Source organism: Oncorhynchus kisutch, linkage group LG16 (genome assembly GCF_002021735.2).
Source record: "Oncorhynchus kisutch isolate 150728-3 linkage group LG16, Okis_V2, whole genome shotgun sequence".
NCBI lineage: Eukaryota > Metazoa > Chordata > Actinopteri > Salmoniformes > Salmonidae > Oncorhynchus > Oncorhynchus kisutch.
This window is the reverse complement of record NC_034189.2, coordinates 50,384,987-50,404,073: the sequence shown is the minus strand read 5'-3', so window position 1 is coordinate 50,404,073 and position 19,087 is coordinate 50,384,987. Positions and strand designations below refer to the sequence as shown.

At 41.5% G+C, this 19,087-nt stretch overlaps 2 protein-coding genes across 4 annotated transcripts in view; one reads left to right on the top strand and one right to left on the bottom strand.

The window, feature by feature from the left end:
- Positions 1-6,674: 6,674 nt before the first annotated feature.
- On the bottom strand, positions 6,675-11,770 carry LOC109906750 (FUN14 domain-containing protein 1-like). 2 transcript variants are annotated; one of them, XM_020504615.2, is made up of 5 exons: positions 11,714-11,770; positions 10,935-11,115; positions 8,663-8,738; positions 8,126-8,260; positions 6,675-7,603 (listed from the first exon to the last, which is right to left on the bottom strand). In XM_020504615.2, exons 1-5 carry the CDS (start codon positions 11,730-11,732, stop codon positions 7,526-7,528), a joined length of 489 nt encoding a protein of 162 aa, XP_020360204.2. In that variant the 5' UTR covers positions 11,733-11,770; the 3' UTR covers positions 6,675-7,525. The 2 variants fall into 2 exon arrangements, with proteins under 2 accessions (XP_020360204.2, XP_020360205.2); XM_020504616.2 differs by having other exon boundaries at positions 8,132-8,260.
- Positions 11,771-12,808: 1,038 nt separating this feature from the next.
- Positions 12,809-19,087, top strand: part of LOC109906800 (lysine-specific demethylase 6A) — a 49,764-nt gene continuing 43,485 nt past the window's right edge. For both annotated transcript variants that reach the window (XM_031792850.1, XM_031792849.1), the window contains exons 1-2: positions 12,809-13,306; positions 13,445-13,508. In XM_031792850.1, the coding sequence (XP_031648710.1) occupies positions 13,131-13,306; positions 13,445-13,508 (240 nt within the window). In that variant the 5' untranslated portion in view covers positions 12,809-13,130. The remainder of the gene's footprint in view (positions 13,307-13,444; positions 13,509-19,087) is intronic.

Sequence of the window (19,087 nt, the reverse complement as noted above, 5' to 3'; positions counted from 1 at the left end):
CAGAAAAGCTGTAAGAAGATATGTGTGTCCTCCGAAGAGGGGGTGGGTTAATTAAACATTAAAATAAGGTGCCTAGTGGTTCTTGTACCATTGAATCCCAAAGAAACAACCCTGTAGCCTAAGTCATAGGTTATTGCAATAGAACTACCATTCTACCACGTACCTTTTCAGTAAATACCTGGTAATTCATTGGCTTAATGGCAGTGAATGCACTGCTTTGCTTTTGACTGATCCCTGGGCCACATTGTTGACACACTTGCGCCAATGCATTTGTATTATTCGGCCACAACGTCACAGGTGAGTGAGCCACTCTGGATTGGTTGACACTGCCCCCTTGAGGTGGTCATACAGGAAAAAATAGATCTTATTAAATGACCAGAGGGGTTATGTCATAAACCCTAAAAGTTCCAGAATGGGGTGAAAATGGCAGCCAGGGAGAAATCCAAACCAGTCTAATTGGAATTAATGTCTATCCTGATTTTACTTATGGAGGGAAATAAAAGTAAGCCACATGATATATCTGAAATTGTGTAATATAATTATTGTCAACCTAAAATATAGTCATATAATTATAAATACAGTTTTCTTCAAATTCATTATTTTACACAATATCTTACAACAGCACTGGCAAACCAAGGTTGACCAACTCCCTGACCAAAATGGCTGACCTCACTACCATCATAAGAAGGTTCATATCCATTCTAGTATTCTAATTCCTAATTATATGATACAGAACTCCAAATTCTAGATGCAATGCAGGAATAATGTGATAATATCCAAGACCCACTAGTCATAGGCTCTGTATTATACCCCAAATACATAAGAAATGAATGTACTTTCACACAGAATCTTCCTTCAGAAACAAAAATATATTTCAGTCTACCCAGGCTAGCATTATGATGACAATTTCACTCCAACTCAGGGAGAAATGGTCCCATTTGATCAATTTTCAATTTTCTCTCATGAATAATTTGTGTGATAGGCCTAAAATGGTCTCTATCTATCAGTTGTTTAATAACCCATGCTTCGTATAAAAAGGCAGCTTCTCACTGTACTAATTACTATGAATTATTGTACTATGAATAATGAACATTGCTATTCTAACATGCATTGACGTTTCATCTCTGACATTGTCCACTGACTAGTACGACAGAGAGGGTATTGCGTAACCATACTAATGACAGTTCTCAACAAACTGATTGTGACAGAGTTAACTATTGTATGGCTTGGACCCTTTGGAGCCAGCTGCCTGAAGGCATGGATTAGGTTGTATCTCAATACTATAATTGGTTTCCTGTCTCTCCTCTACTAATATGAAGTAACTGGTGAAAGCCAGTCCCTAGTATATGTATGCACCATATCGAATTCGCCTTTCCTATTTTTTTCCAGATCAGTGCAGATAAAGGAGATATGAGGAGAGGTTTAAGTATGAAGATGCAGCCCTTATATTACGATAAATGGATTAATAACACAATTGCTTTGAACAGCCTGACTGAGGTGTACCGGTATCTGGTGCCACTAGGGCGAGCTGCTATTATAAAACATCTCTTGCAGTTTCCATGGCGCTCATACTCTGGCTTTACCCTACTATTGGTTGGATCTATTGGGGGCTATTGATGATCCGATTGGTTGGTGATGTGGTCATCGGATCGTGGAGAGTGGGCCTCATCTCATTCCCCCCACTCTAATATCCCCCTCTACCCCTATACCATTACACATGGGCACACTCACAGATAGAGGTAAAAACAAAGAAAAAGGCAGGACTGGAAAGAGAAAGCGAGAGAAACAGAGAGAGAGAACAGAGAAAGAGGGTGGAAAAGAGGGAAGGACACACCACACCACAAGAGAGCAGGAGGAAGAGAGAAAGAGAAAAAGAGCAGTTTCCATAGCAACAGGGAGGGACCAGTGGTAGTGTGGTGCTGGCAGCTACAGTAACACACAGTAGAGAGAGGCACTCTGGTGAGGTAACATCATGACTGCCTAGGTTTTCAGCTTCATTCAGCTCAATAGACATTGAAGCCATTATTTACACAAATCAATATGCCTCTGACAGGACATTATGAAATTACAATAAATCAATCCAACTTTATTTGAAAGGTTTTTTTGTCAAGTCAATTGACAAAGAGTACTTCATATATCCCAGAACTAAATCCCAAGCTAGAGAAAGTCTATCAGGACTAAACCCCAATTCAATGTGCATTTAATATAAACCAAAAATATTTAATTTATTAATTGATATTGTACTCTGTGACAGAGGTAAACAAAACCAAATGGACAATTGGTACTTATTTCAGATTGATTTGGTGAGTATCTTCCTTTGTCTCTTTCTACATGCAGTACCTTTCAAAAGCAGATCTCACAGTGTAGATGAATACAGAGACATAGTGGTGAAATATCTTAGTATTGTGACAATGCTCATTCATTTTTGCTGTGACATGCATGGTAGTTATTACAAACCCATCCTCCATGCTGACACAAGGAAGCATCCATTTCTATTCACATCATAACATCTGGACATTTGCATTACCGGAACTCATAGACTACACTCACACAGGCAGCCCAATTCTGATTTTTTGCCGAAATTACTGGCAAAACTCTGACCAAAATACCAATAATTTGGCAAAGAATCAGAGTTGGGTTTCCTGTGTAAAGGCAGCCATAGAGCTACTGAAATCTGAAAGTCATGCTGGCTTTAATAATCCAAATAAATATATTGTTGAGAAGTTAAACGTGTCAAGATAGACTGTTAATCCACTCAGTGTACACACCAAGCCCTGATTGTATGCATGTCTGCCATGCAGTCCAGTGACCAGGCAACTTTATTTGACAAAACAGAATCATAAGACAAATCTATAGTTATGGTTGGTTGGTTATCAAGATTTCAAAATAGCATTCAGGAGGTCAGAACATATGGAGGTTAACGGCAGTAAGAAGTTAATGTGTACTTGGTGAAGTACAGAAACGAATGGAAAATCATACTCCTGACAAGTAATATTTAAATAGTTAAAGACACAATATGGAACAACTCATAAGCAACTGAACACTGACTTTATACTGTACATGTCCTTCTATCTATAAAACTGATAGTATATTCTACACATGACTAAATCACATGTTTTCCTATTACTACACTGATAGCAGGTTCACATTTTTGGAATGAGTCTTGTCCTGGAGGCAGAACTAAGCGAATCTGCTAGATAGGCCAGCTGCAAAGTCAGAATTGGCTATATTGTAAAAATTCATTAAAACTACATTCAACTTTTTGGTCTAAATTTAAGGTTAGGCGTTAGTGGTAACAGTGTGGTTACAGTTAGATTTATAACTTTGGTCTGAGTATAGGGAGAGCTGGCCAGTGTCCCAAATCTATTTAGTCATTGTTAGTTTTTTTTTACCTGGATAACACTCGCCAGTCCAGCTTCCCTGCCCCATCCACCGCTGCCCCCTGGACACTGATCTCTTGGCTACATAGCTGATGCACGCTGGACTGTCCATTAATCACGGTACTCCATTCTGCTTGTTTGTTTTATCTGTTGGCCCCGTTGCCTAGTCTACGCCATTTTACCTGCTGTTGTTGTGCTAGCTGATTAGCTGTTGTCTCACCTACTGTTTTAGCTAGCTTTCCCAATTCAACACCTGTGATTACTGTATGCCTCGCTGTATGTCTCTCTCAAATGTCAATATGCCTTGTATACTGTTGTTCAGGTTAGTTATCATTGTTTTAGTTCACAATGGAGCCCCTAGTTCCACTCTTCATACCCCTGTTAACTCCTTTGTCCCACCTCCCACACATGCGGTGACCTCACCCATTACTACCAGCATGTCCAGAGATACAACCTCTCTCATCATCACCCAGTGCCTGGGCTTACCTCCGCTGTACCCGCACCCCGCCATACCCCTGTCTGCGCATTATGCCCTGAATATATTCTACCATGCCCAGAAACCTGCTCCTCTTATTCTGTCCCCAACGATCTAGGCGACCAGTTTTGATAGCCTTTAGCCGCACCCTCATACTACTCCTTCTCTGTTCCGCGGGTGATGTGGAGGTAAACCCAGGCCCTGCATGTCCCCAGGCACCCTCATTTGTTGACTTCTGTGATCGAAAAAGCCTTGGTTTCATGCATGTCAACATCAGAAGCCTCCTCCCTAAGTTTGTCTTACTCACTGCTTTAGCACACTCTGCTAACCCTGATGTCCTTGCTGTGTCTGAATCCTGGCTCAGGAAGGCCACCAAAAATTCAGAGATTTCCATACCCAACTATAACATCTTCCGTCAAGATAGAACTGCCAAAGGGGGAGGAGTTGCAGTTTACTGCAGAGATAGCCTGCAAAGTAATGTCATACTTTCCAGGTCCATACCCAAACAGTTCGAACTACTAATTTTGAAAATTACTCTCTCCAGAAATAAGTCTCTCACGGTTGCCGCCTGCTACCGACCCCCCTCAGCTCCCAGCTGTGCCCTGGACACCATTTGTGAATTGATCGCCCCCCATCTAGCTTCAGAGTTTGTTCTGTTAGGTGACCTAAACTGGGATATGCTTAACACCCCGCCAGTCCTACAATCTAAGCTAGATGCCCTCAATCTCACACAAATCATCAAGGAACCCACCAGGTACAACCCTAACTCTGTAAACAAGGGCACCGAAAACTTCAATAAGCATTTCTCAACGGCTGGCCATGCCTTCCGCCTGGCTACTTCAACCTCGGCCAACAGCTCCGCCCCCCCCGCAGCTCCTCGCCCAAGCCTCTCCAGGTTCTCCTTTACCCAAATCCAGATAGCAGATGTTCTGAAAGAGCTGCAAAACCTGGACCCGTACAAATCAGCTGGGCTTGACAATCTGGACCCTCTATTTCTGAAACTATCTGCCACCATTGTCGCAACCCCTATTACCAGCCTGTTCAACCTCTCTTTCATCTCGTCTGAGATCCCCAAGGATTGGAAAGCTGCCGCAGTCATCCCCCTCTTCAAAGGGGGAGACACCCTGGACCCAAACTGTTACAGACCTATATCCATCCTGCCCTGCCTATCTAAGGTCTTCGAAAGCCAAGTCAACAAACAGGTCACTGACCATCTCGAATCCCACCGTACCTTCTCCGCTGTGCAATCTGGTTTCCGAGCCGGTCATGGGTGCACCTCAGCCACACTCAAGGTACTAAACGATATCATAACCGCCATCGATAAAAGACAGTACTGTGCAGCCGTCTTCATCGACCTTGCCAAGGCTTTCGACTCTGTCAATCACCATATTCTTATCGGCAGACTCAGTAGCCTCGGTTTTTCGGATGACTGCCTTGTCTGGTTCACCAATTACTTTGCAGACAGAGTTCAGTGTGTCAAATCGGAGGGCATGCTGTCCGGTCCTCTGGCAGTCTCTATGGGGGTGCCACAGGGTTCAATTCTCGGGCCGACTCTTTTCTCTGTGTATATCAATGATGTTGCTCTTGCTGCGGGCGATTCCCTGATCCACCTCTACGCAGACGACACCATTCTATATACTTTCGGCCCGTCTTTGGACACTGTGCTATCTAACCTCCAAACAAGCTTCAATGCCATACAACACTCCTTCCGTGGCCTCCAACTGCTCTTAAACGCTAGTAAAACCAAATGCATGCTTTTCAACCGGTCGCTGCCTGCACCTGCATGCCCGACTAGCATCACCACCCTGGATGGTTCCGACCTAGAATATGTGGACGTCTATAAGTACCTAGGTGTCTGGCTAGACTGCAAACTCTCCTTCCAGACTCATATCAAACATCTCCAATCGAAAATCAAATCAAGAGTCGGCTTTCTATTCCGCAACAAAGCCTCCTTCACTCACGCCGCCAAGCTTACCCTAGTAAAACTGACTATCCTACCGATCCTCGACTTCGGCGATGTCATCTACAAAATGGCTTCCAACACTCTACTCAGCAAACTGGATGCAGTCTATCACAGTGCCATCCGTTTTGTCACTAAAGCACCTTATACCACCCACCACTGCGACTTGTATGCTCTAGTCGGCTGGCCCTCGCTACATATTCGTCGCCAGACCCACTGGCTCCAGGTCATCTACAAGTCCATGCTAGGTAAAGCTCCGCCTTATCTCAGCTCACTGGTCACGATGGCAACACCCATCCGTAGCACGCGCTCCAGCAGGTGTATCTCACTGATCATCCCTAAAGCCAACACCTCATTTGGCCGCCTTTCGTTCCAGTACTCTGCTGCCTGTGACTGGAACGAATTGCAAAAATCGCTGAAGTTGGAGACTTTTATCTCCCTCACCAACTTCAAACATCAGCTATCTGAGCAGCTAACCGATCGCTGCAGCTGTACATAGTCTATTGGTAAATAGCCCACCCTTTTCACCTACCTCATCCCCATACTGTTTTTATTTATTTACTTTTCTGCTCTTCTGCACACCAATATCTCTACCTGTACATGACCATCTGATCATTTATCACTCCAGTGTTAATCCGCAAAATTGTAATTATTTGCCTACCTCCTCATGCCTTTTGCACACATTGTATATAGACCCCCCCTTTGTTTTCTACTGTGTTATTGACTTGTTAATTGTTTACTCCATGTGTAACTCTTTGTTGTATGCTCACACTGCTATGCTTTATCTTGGCCAGGTCGCAGTTGCAAATGAGAACTTGTTCTCAACTAGCCTACCTGGTTAAATAAAGGTGAAATAAAATTTAAAAAATTAAAATCGCACCCGATTTCCTACATAGGGCTCTGGTCAAATGTAGTGCACTTTGGGCATTTGGGACATATTCCTGATCCTAGACCTGTTCTTCCAGGTAAAAGACAGGGGCAGAGTAATCCTATGTCTAGTGTGTGGTACAGTATATTAGTAGTATATCATAGTGTATCAAGAGGTGTCGCGTTGTGCACTTAAAGGGACATTTCTAACATTTTCAACATTGTATTCATCATCTCCAGAACTACCCTAACATCAACATATGTGAAAATGTCATGTTTCTATGTTTTGAAGTCAAAATTTGTTTTTGTAATAATGGCATCATCCGGTGTGCATCGTGATTTCAACCAATTATGAGTAGGCATAGTTCACTAATTAGTGAACTAGTAGGCATAGTTCACTAATTGATTCAAACCATATGACGGTGAACAAATATATATATATAATATTGCTGATTCAAAACATAGAAACGTGACATTTTCACATACATGATGTTGGGGGTAGAGCTGATTATGAATATGAAGTATAAAAATTCCATATTCAACAGGCCCAAAAAACTGATCCTGGATCAGAAACCACCAGATAAATAGAATAAAAAGAGGGTGGACAAGCTAGACTCTGATCAGTTGGGCAGTAACGGAAGAGAGCAGCCAGGGGGGCATAAAGTGGCAGCTTCACATGTTCAGCCTCCTCCCAAACCCGTTTCATGACTAGTTCCGTGCTGGGAGAAAGACAACGATTCACAGTTAATGACAACATCCCGTGTGGTGACTCAGTTCACAGTAATGACAGCTTCCTTCTTCCTATGTAACGACTTCCTCAGTCGTGAATTGGCCCCGACGCCATTAGGAGGCCAAGCCCAGGAGGAATCCACCCACAAACCCGCTGGACAGGACAATGTTCTTCTTGACAAACTCTGTGACCTGCAGAGAGGGGAAGGAGGAGAGGAAACAAGCAGGCTGTGAGAGGTCACCTCCAATAACTGAAGGGTTATAAGTGATAATAGATGGAAAAATAAGAATCTTATACGCAGGGTATACTTTAGTTTCTGCTTGTGATAAATCCAGGAATGTGCTTTTACAGTGTGAGTTCGCTAGAGGGCGCTGTTGCTGCATTATTAGTCCATCAAATGGCTGGGGATGACTCAGGTATTTATGAACTGAGCTATTTCCCCCCAAATATGATAATTAAGTATACCTTTTTTTCCTCATAAGTACATGCAATGCAACGCACTGAGATTCAAGCAGACTGGCAATCCAATTGAATCAAAAAGCAGCTCCCACACCCAGGTACCAGTGTTGGTCTCACAGAATAAATGAACAGTTAAATAAAGGATCAATTAGCACGCACACATCTCAGACATGTTCACCTTTTAGAATCACACAATACTATAGGCACAATAGCCTACCATAAAGTTACGATTAGTCAGGCAGTGTTATTAATACCTTTACCTCCTCGAAGAAGGAGTTAATTTCAGGGGCTGCTTGCTTGGTTCTCTTCTTCAGGTGTTTCTTTGCTTTGTTCACATCCTTCTCAACTTTCTTCCAGTCCACCTGCACGTAGCCACTGTGATTCGCTATCTGCAGGAGAAGGTGCAGAAAGGAAAATGAGTGAGGATTGTTGGGTTGCATGTGAAGTGGCACTCCGTTCACGTTGTAACATGTGATGTCATTGGTGTTCCCGAGTGGCACCTTAGTTGATGTGAACTAAGGCACTGCATCTCAGTGCTAGAGGCGTCACTATAGACCCTGATTAGTTTCCAGGCTGTATCACAACTGGCAGTGATTGGGAGTCCCATAGGGCAGCGCACAATTGGCCCAGCGTCTTCCGGATTAGGGTTTGGCCGGGGTAGGCCGTCATTGTAAATAAGAATTTGTTCTTAATTGACTTGCCAAGTTAAATAAGATTTTAAAAATGGAATAGAGATGTGTATTATGTAAGTACCCAGCGTTGACTCAATACAAGTTTGATGCATCTCTTACCTGTAACAACAGGAACCCTCCACCTATGGCAGTTGCAGCTATCTTCCCTACTCTCTGGAACAAGTATCCTGCACACCTGAATGTGAGAGAGAGGAGTGACTGATAGCAGTGTTGTAGTACTCGAGTCCAGGACTCAGACTTGACTCAGACTCAAGTCTCAATTTTCATGGCTCAACTCGGACTGGACCAGAAGTGACTTTCTTGTCAGAAAATCTCTGTGATGCATAATTTAAAATAGGGGGCCTACTAGCTACAACAGCAAATGTTAGAAATATCCTTAAAATGTGCCAACAGTTGAAGAGAATTTGGATTTTTAAATGGTTGGACCACAGCTTTTAGCACTACCAAGGGACGTGTGACTCGACTCGAGAATAAAGGACTCGGACTGGAACACTAGGGACTAGAGGTCGACCGATTATGATTTTTCAACGTCCATACCGATTATTGGAGGACCAAAAAAAGACGATACCAATTAATCAGACGATTTAAATAAAATAAAATTGTATTTATTTGTAATAATGACAATTACAATAATACTGAATTAACACTTATTTTAACCTAATATAATACATCAATCAAATCAATTTAGCCTCAAATAAATAATGAAACATGTTCAATTTTATTTAAATAATGCAAAAACAAAGTGTTGGAGAAGAAAGTAAAAGTGCAATATGTGCCATGTAAAAAAGCTAACATTTAAGTCCCTTGCTCAGAACATGAGAACATATGAAAGCTGGTGATTCCTTTTAACATGAGTCTTCAATATTCCCAGGTAAGATGTTTTAGCTTGAGGTTATTATAGGAATTATAGGACTATTTCCCTCTATACCATTTGTATTTCATATACCTTTGACTATTGGATGTTCTTATAGGCACTTTAGTATTGCCAGTGTAACAGTATAGTTTCTGTCCCTCTCCACGTCCCTACCTGGGCTCGAACCAGGAACACATCGACAACAGCCACCCTCGAAGCATCATTACCCATCGCTCCACAAAATCCAAATTCCCCTCTGCAAGGGGAACAACTACTCCAAGTCTCAGAGCAAGTGACGTTTGAAACGCTATTAGCGTGCACCCCACTAACTAGCTAGCCATTTCACTTCGGTTACACCAGCCTAATCTCGGGAGTTGAATGGCTTGAAGTCATAAACAGCGCAATGCTTGAAGCATTTCGAAGAGCTGCAAGCAAACGCACAAAAGTGCTGTTTGAATGAATGCTTATGAGCCTGCTGCTGCCTACCACCGCTTAGTCAGACTGCTCTATCAAATATCAAATCATAGACTTAATGATAACATAATAACACACAGAAATACGAGCCTTAGGACATTAATATGGTCAAATCCGAAAACTATCATTTAGAAAATAAAACGTTTATTCTTTCAGTGAAATACGGAACCGTTACGTATTTTATCTAACGGGTGGCATCCATACATCTAAATATTCCTGTTACATTGCATAACCTTCAATGTTATGTCATAATTACGTAAAATTCTGGAATATTAGTTCGCAACGAGCAAGGCAGCCCAAACGGTTGCATATACCCAGACTCTGATTGCAATGAACGCAAGAGAAGTGACAATTTCCCTCGTTTAATATTGCCTGCTAACATGAATTTCTTTTAACTAAATATGCAGGTTTAAAAATATATACTTGTATTGTTTTCAAGAAAGGCATTGATGTTTATGGTTAGGTACATTCATGCAACGATTATGCTTTTTTCACAAATGCGCTTTCGTTAAATCATCCCCCGTTTGGCGAAGTTGGCTGTCTTTGTTAGGAAGAAATAGTCTTCACAGTTCGCAACGAGCCAGGCAGCCCAAACTGCTGCATATTCCCTGACCCTGAAGAAAGGCGTTGATGTTTATGGTTAGGTACACATTGATGCAGCGACAGTGCTTTTTTCGCGAATGCGCTTGTTAATCACCCGTTTGGCGAAGTAGGCTATGATTCAATTATAAATTAACAGGCACCGCATTGATTATATGCAACGCAGGACAAGCTAGTTAAACTAGTAATATCATCAACCATGTGTAGTTAACTAGTGATTATGTTAAGATTGATTGTTTTTTTATAAGATATGTTTAATGCTAGCTAGCACCTTACCTTGGCTCCTTGCTGCACTCGCATAACAGGTAGTCAGCCTGCCACGCAGTCTCCTCGTGGAGTGCAACGCAATCGGCCATGATCGGTGTCCAAAAATGCCGATTACCGATTGTTATGAAAACTTGAAATTGGCCCTAATTAAAATCAGCCCCAATTTGGGTTGCATACCAGCCAGTGACCCCTCCCATCACAATCTGCGTGGTCACAGAGTATTTCTCTGCGAGGGGACCAGAGTTATTCCCAAACATCATGCTCCACCATTGGTGCCTCCGGGCGTACTCTGTCAGGTCCACCACCTCATAGGTGTCATCCTCGCTCTCCAGCTCATCCTTTTCTGATAAGATGTCATCTGGGATGAAGGAAAGACAAACAAAGAATTTTAACTGTTTTGCTTTCACTTTCTATCATCTAGGCAACCTAGGGCAGGTTTTTCTATCATCTAGGCAACATAGAGCAGGTTTCAGGTCCAAATTCAGTCCAATTACCTCACAGTCAAGAAACAGTTCCAATGCATGCATTTTTGCTGTAGTATTGATAGAATTCACAAAAACACATGAATTCATTGAATATTGATTTAAAACGTGACTGGAATACTTGTTTAGTTGGTAATCACGTTCACGTCATTACTATAAAGTGTATATCTGCGATAACGTTACAGTAGTCGGGATAGAGGCCATGGGTGACAAAAACAAATAGGTTCACAATGCCAATGGCTGGTATTTGGGTCGATGGGCGATTGCATGCCATTGTTTAGAAATTAGGCTAAATTGCTAGCAACAAAGCTAGCCATCTAGTCAGTAAAGTCCCCCTGTCAAAAGCCGCAGCTGAAGGAATAGCAATATTTGAGTGTTTAGATTTCTTGATATTGGAACTATCTATATATAGTATATCTGATTCGTTGTTATAATTCGAGATTATTTAATCCATAAACATGGACTAGCACTAACCTTCTTTGCGATCCGCCATTTTGGAGAAAATTACATCATGATGTTGACTGCTGTATGCAAACCCCGCCCCTAAGCTTTATAAACCTCTGCTGGCCCCGCCTACAGAATGATGCTTTGCCACATCAGTATTTTAACACTTTGCTCTTTCTTTGAAATGTTGCAGAATGTTGACAATTTCATTTGGAAGCATAATAATGTTCCATACGAAATAAGATTCAATTTCTACACAAAATAGCTATCACTTTATCCCTTGCACATTTAAATTGATTCAAATTCAAATCTACATCAAATACTGTAACTTATATATAATCAATTGATATCAAAATAAATAGTAATATTTTATAAAGTAATATGTTCAAATGGTTTATGATACATCAAAAAAGCTATTTGGATAAATAGATTTGAGGATCTTACATTGGATGGATATGTCTTGTCTAACAAATGAGTCTGGGTATTTTGAAAATGTCCACAGCTGGGGGGAAAAAACACCAACAAGAATGATTGCTATTCATTTCTTTTTCAAGACATGTAGAAAAGTGAGAATGTAATTCATAACACAGTAGACAAATACAGTAGAACTAGCTAGTACATAAAAAAAAAAAAGCTAACAGATCCAATTGGTATCAACTACACAAATGTATAGGAATGTGGGGCCTAGGGCAAGGATGATGATTATTATAATGTGAATGAACATTGCAGGGTGAGAGAAATAAAGTAGTTACACAGTCCTAATCAGAAATCTTACCTCCACACATCATTGCAACGTTTTATTTAGACATGCTTACCCATCAACAGCAAATAATACTGGTATCAAGTATTTGCACAAATTTCTCAGTTGTCACTCTTAAATGTATTTAGTAATATGACAGTTTGCATGTAGCTATTTAACATTGTTATTTATGCACTTTGCAAAACAAATCAATCAATTTGAATACCTATACAATATATACATTATTGATTTTGAGAAAATAATGAACATGTATAATTGATTTCTGTGGTTTGTAAAAAGATAAATGAAGATGGGTAAAAAAAACTTAATGTCATATGCTGATATTCAGACATATGTATTGGCTGAAGAGGTAGGAGAGGCGTGACTACGGCGGCGCGTGGGTTCGCTTGCTTGTGTGACACAATTATAACAACTTTAAGCTGGTGGCTGTGGGGAATTTTATGGTCAAATAATACTATTTTCAAACTGCAAGAATTGAACTTCATGCATTACATTTGATTAGTTGCATAAACGGTGCCTAAAAATGTGACGCGCATACTTTTTGGAGGGGTACTTGTTTTCCTGAAAGGATTTACCATTTTGAATTGCGTTTTGATCGTGGAGAAAAGTTTATTCTATCTTAATACATTTTTAGTTTTTCTTCTTTGATTTGGTGGAGTATTTCGTTCGCCCTCTCGTCGCGATTCCATGCAATCGTGCGGAGTCTCGCTCGCTGTTGCTGCCTGCGCTGCTGCTCGGAGTCTCGGCTCGGCTTCTGGTGGTGATGAGGAAAAGAAAATGGCGGCGGGAAAAGCCAGTGAAACCGAGGAGGACTTTCCGACGCTGACAGCCCAAGAGAGGGACAGCTTGGTCGGAATTGACAGGTCGGAGTCAAAGCCCTGCACACACCTCTGGTGTATTCTTAATATTCTGTACACGCGTTTGCCGTTTTTATACGTTAAATCCATTTGCACGGCAGTGCAAGTGATACTGAACCGCCTGTGTTGTCTTCTTGCTTGCAGCTCACTGTTTGGATTTCAGAGGCTTCATGAAGATGGCGCCAGAACGAAGGCCTTACTGTTGAAGGTAGCTCGCTAAGTTGCAAACACATAGGACCAGCCGGTCCTTGAACCACAACACTTGCACCTTCTACATTCTTGCCCACATAGTAATACGTGTAACTATGTTAAACTAACTAACATAGCCAGTCCACTCTCAGGTGAGAGCACGGACTCTGGTTAACCATACTACACCCATCACACGATGTGCGCAGAGCGACCCTGCGGCTACGCAGCGTTCCTACCCGACTTCTTTCCCTCGCTAGCTAATCCAATAGTGAAAATGAACGGCTTTTCCATTGCATAAACACATTTTAGTAACCCAACTGGCTATTTTCGTTATTAGGGTGGCCTTGCATTTATCTAACTCGTCAACTTAGCTATTTGTTAGTCACAAAGGCTTGTCATATCAAATGTTTCTTCCAAGCTGGTTTGTATTGGGTGCAGTAGAAATGGCTAACAAGCCTGGTAGCTGAATAAGCTAGCTGGCTGTGTAATGTAACATCTCAAGTACCTACTTGCGGGCTAGTAATTTATATTGATAATACGAACCACCCCATGCTAACCTTTTAATTTAGCCTGCTAGCAAATGTCTAGCTAGTCCCCTGCTAGTTTGATAACGTTAAACGTGGAACGTGCGTTGTTGCGACTCTGGAGTTGGCCAGCTCATTCTGAATGTTAGCTAGTTAGAGATTCAATGGTCAGGGACATATAGAATTAGGCTTTTTACAGATAACATCATTACTGTGATGTAAGCGTTAGGTAACGTTTTGTAGCCAGCTGGCCACATCTACCGAGAATGATAAAGTGACCGAACTTGGTCAGAGAACTAGCTAACGTTTAGGAAGGCTACGTTGTTTTAATGGCGATTTAACGTTATTTTATGGAGTAGACGTCCCATGGTGCCAGGAAAGTATGTTTGCTTGCTGCACTGTGTATCTGGCTCGTGCAAAATGTATGCATGAATTTGAGCCGTTCTCGTGCCCCGGAGTTGGTGTTGATTGTGAAGAGCTCGAGACGGGCTTTCGCTATGTTCCAACGGCTGCTAACTAACGTTAGCTCAACGCATTAGCTGTTTGGATAGCTAGCCAGTCATGGCTGCTTGGGCCGGTCCAAGATGGCGGGACAGGGAGTAGTGACACCGAAATCTAGCTATGTGGTGAGCTCGATTAAAACATATCGAACGAAATTACATGCAATTCGTTGGCAGGTTTTGATTGACCCCTTTAGCCGTGTGGCGTATGTTGGTTTGTTGACAGTTTTCATTGACCATCTGTGGATGGGTCCCTTCGTAGCTAGGTTTTGCATCCCAGCATCAACCTGTAGCTAGCACATTGGACAGTGAACAAAGGACAAAGTTGCACACACATTTATACATTTTTGCTCTTTGTATTGAACTTTTTATTTTCACAGTTGGTGTTTACAATTGGAGGAAGCTTCTATCCCCATACTATGTTGCCACCAAAAAGAAGTGATTGGCTTCCCAGCGTGCTTAGAAAGTAGGCTTGCTGGCAACGTAAACAAAAATGCATATTCTATTGCAAATTCAAATCACTGGAGAGATGATGGCAAACTGGCCACACCACTTTGCCAGCCAGTTCAAACCCTCACCAATTCAGCCATTCTCTTCTCCCTGCATTATTTCCCCTGGTATTTTTTTCAGCAGCAGTGGCAAAGTTGGCTTTGTAGTGGGAGTGTGTGTGGCTAATGGAGCTGTGGCTAATGGAGCTGCCGCAGGGACAATGTTGATATTTTAAAGTAAATTTCCTGCAATTCTACATGTTTTACCATGTGGCTGAGAGAAATGCAGTTTTAAAGCTAATTTCCTTAAATTCTACACATTTTGCCATGGCTTAACCTGTGTTCTTATGCTATTTGAGTGACTCAAACGTAACAAAATCAATGGGGACCTCATGCCATGACATTTTTAGAATTTGATTCTCCTGACTTTGTAGTTTGTATTTTGGTGAACGTTAGTTATCGAAGGTGATCTTATTTAAAAAATAATAAATATATTTTTTTACATACTTTATATCTTGGGTTTAGTCGTCTTAATTTTACACTGGGAATGTTTAACATCCCAATACGGGGGAAAGACTGCACTGTCTCGGCATTTAGCTGGGACTTTATACCCATGCATTCTGTCCACATTTATTATCTCTAAAGTGATGCAGGGGTCCAATGAAGGAATGACCCCGTTCTCTCTTCATATCCGAGATACAGTTCATTTTAAAATGTCATGTCATTTTTTTTAGGTCTCACTTTAAAGGTTGCTTAGATTCATATTGTATAGGTTAAAGGTACTCCTTATATCCCTACTCTGAGAAGTGGGTTGGCAGATGCTAGCGGGATGTCACATACTGAAACCAGCCCCTTGCACTTTGGGGAATGCAGCCCTTGGCCAAACTGCCCCATGTAACATTACTAGCTACCCTACACCCTGGTATTCACCCCAGCCATCACATGACACACTCCTAGGGATGTGGTCAATTTAAATGTTGACATTAATGGAACATATTTTTCATGTGCTAAATGAATGACCCGTATGCGTTTCTGCTGCATTGCACCTCGTTTTGCAATTGTCTTGCTACTCTAAAATTTGTATTTTGATGTAGCCCACCTCCATCAGCGGTTTATATTGCGCATTGACCACCAGGAATAAGTTTGGACATTATGGTGATAAAACCAGTAGCCTTATGTGAAGCTACTGACTCAACATTTTTTCCTCAATTAGTTTGAGTTCCATTTTTATATCACTTGTCTCCTGATTTGTTTGTTTGTTTTTTTGCTGTGAGTTGTTCTACCACTAATTATTTTCTTCTATAGCTTTATTAGTTTTGAGTGTCTGCCCTGTCTGGAACGGTGCACAGTCGCTCTGTTGCACAGCTATCTACGCCTAGATAACGCAGAGTTCAACTCCACTGACAGAACTGGGTCACTGTATCGCCGCCACTGGATTAAGTGGCAACTACATAGAAATAGAATGAGTAGAACTACAACGGGTCTTACAGTGAAATGCTTACTTATAAGCCCTTCACCAACAATGCAGTTTTAAGAAAAATAAGTGATCATTTAAGAGCAGCAGTAAAATAACAGTATACAGGAGCTACCGGTACAGAGTCAATGTGCTGGGGCACAGGTTAGTCAAGGTAATATGTTCATGTAGGTAGGGGTAAAGTGACTATGCATAGATAATAAATAGAGAGTAGCAGCTGTGTAAAAGAGGGGTGGACAATGCAAATAGTCTGGGTAGCCATTTATTTGATGAGCTATTCAGGAGTCTTATGGCTTGGTGGTAGAAGCTGTTATTAAGAAGCCTTTTGGACCTAGACTTGGCGCTCTGGTACCTCTTGTCGGGCGTCAGCAGAGAGAATAGTCTACGACTAAGGTGGCTGGAGTCTTTGACAATTTTTAGGGCCTTCCCCTGACACTGCCTGGTATAGAGGTCCAGGATGGCAGAAAGCTTGGCCCCAGTGATGTACTTGGCCGTACGCATTACCCCCTCTAGTGTGTTACGGTCGGAGGCCGAGCAGTTGCCACACTTGCGGTCGGAGGCGGAGCAGTTGCCATACCAGGCAGTGATGCAACCAGTGCAGCTAATTAGTCCCTAATCTATGGAGTTCACATGACAGGGTAGGGGTGCAGCCATGGGTGGGCTTGGGAGGGCATAAGCCCAACCACTTGGGAGCCAGGCCCAGCCAATCAGAATGGGTTTTTCCCCCACAAAAGGATTTTATTAGACAGAAATGCTCCTCAATTTCATCAGTTGTCTGTGTGGCTGGTCCCAGAGGATCCCTCAGGTGAAGAAGCCGGATGTGGAGGTCCTGGGATGGCATGCTTACACGTGGTCTGCGATTGTGAGGCCGTTTGGATGTACTGCCAAATTCTCTAAAATAATGTTGGAAGCAGTTTATGGTAGAGAAATTAACATTCAACTATCTGGCAACAGCTCTGGTGGATTTTCCTGCAGTCAGCACACATCTGTGGCATTGTTGTGACAAAACTGCACATTTTAGTAGGTTTTTATTGTCACCAGCACAAGGTGCACCTGTGTAATAATCATGCTGTTTATTTAATCAGCTTCTTGATATGCCACACATGTCAGGTGGATGGATTTTCTTGGCAAAGGAGATTCTCAGTAACAGGAATGTAAACAAATTTATGTGCAACATTTGAGAGAAATAAGCTTTTCGTGGAACATTTCTGTGCATTTTTATTTCACCTCATGAAACATGGGACCACATGTTTGGGTTGTGCACAAGTGTACCATTGAATGAGTGTTGCATATTAACTTCAATGCATATGAGGATGACATTAAAATGAAGAAGCATAATAGCGGGTACTTCTGATGTTTTTACTGTCCCCCAAACAAGTACACAAAATCAATGTTTCATGCCACCCTCATGACCCTTTTTTGGGAATAAACTGATTTAGATCAATGAATTAACATCCCCATCCACACACACTTACAAATGGGTATACAATCAATTTATTGTATTTTTTTTATTTGTTTCAGCTGTGACTTTGAGCGCTACATGTTATGGAATCAATTGCGGTTTGTTTATTGGTATAAAATAACATTTACAGCTTGTTTGCTTTGTCCCATATCATTGTATTTGTGTTTTACTTTCATGAGATGTGTTGCTTGTTAGGAAATAACAGATGCATTGTGGGAGCTCATTACCAAGCACCAATGTTCGTTCCTGCAGCATTGTGTACCAGTGCCACATTAGGCATCATCGCTTTACTGGAGTAAACAGCACACTTTCATCTAGTTTGTTTTCATATGAACTTGAATGCTTGTTAAGCCTACTGTGTGGTGTGTGCGCGCGCATTCTCATAAAGCCTGAGCCGCAGCTAAATTTAATTAGAATGATTTCGTGATGATTGTTCAATTCTGGGCTTGGCCTCCCTCAGCTGTGCTGTCTGTCATTTCTCCTGGCCCCTCCCCCTTTCCACCATAAACAAATCTCCAGTCAATCTGAATGGTGACGTAAGAAGGCGTTCGACAAACAAACATCCCCAAGCACTCAATCACGCTGAGACTATTCAGCTGTTCAAAGAGAAAGTACCAGGGCCCGAAACTTACTTTTTTGGTCCATCAGCCACTGGCAGGTAGATTTGAAAATATATATATATATATATTAGAGGTCGACCAATTTATGATTTTTCAACGCCGATACCGATTATTGGAAGACCAAAAAAAGCCAATACCGATTTAATTGGCCGATTTTTATTTAAAAAAATATATATATATATATATAAATATATTTTTATCTATAAAATATATTTAAAATAAATAATAATAAAAAAAATAAGTATGACAATTTACAACAATACTGAATGAACACTTTTATTTTAACTTAATATAATACATCAATCAAATAAATTTAGCCTCATAAATAATGAAACATGTTCAATTTGGTTTAAATAATGCAAAAACAAAGTCTTGAAAGTAAAAGTGCAATATGAGCCATGTAAAAAAGCTAACGTTTCAGTTCCTTGCTCACACATCGACAACAGCCACCCTCGAAGCATCGTTTACCCATCTCTCCACAAACGCCGCAGAGCAAGGGGAACAACCACTCCCAAGTCTCAGAGCGAGTG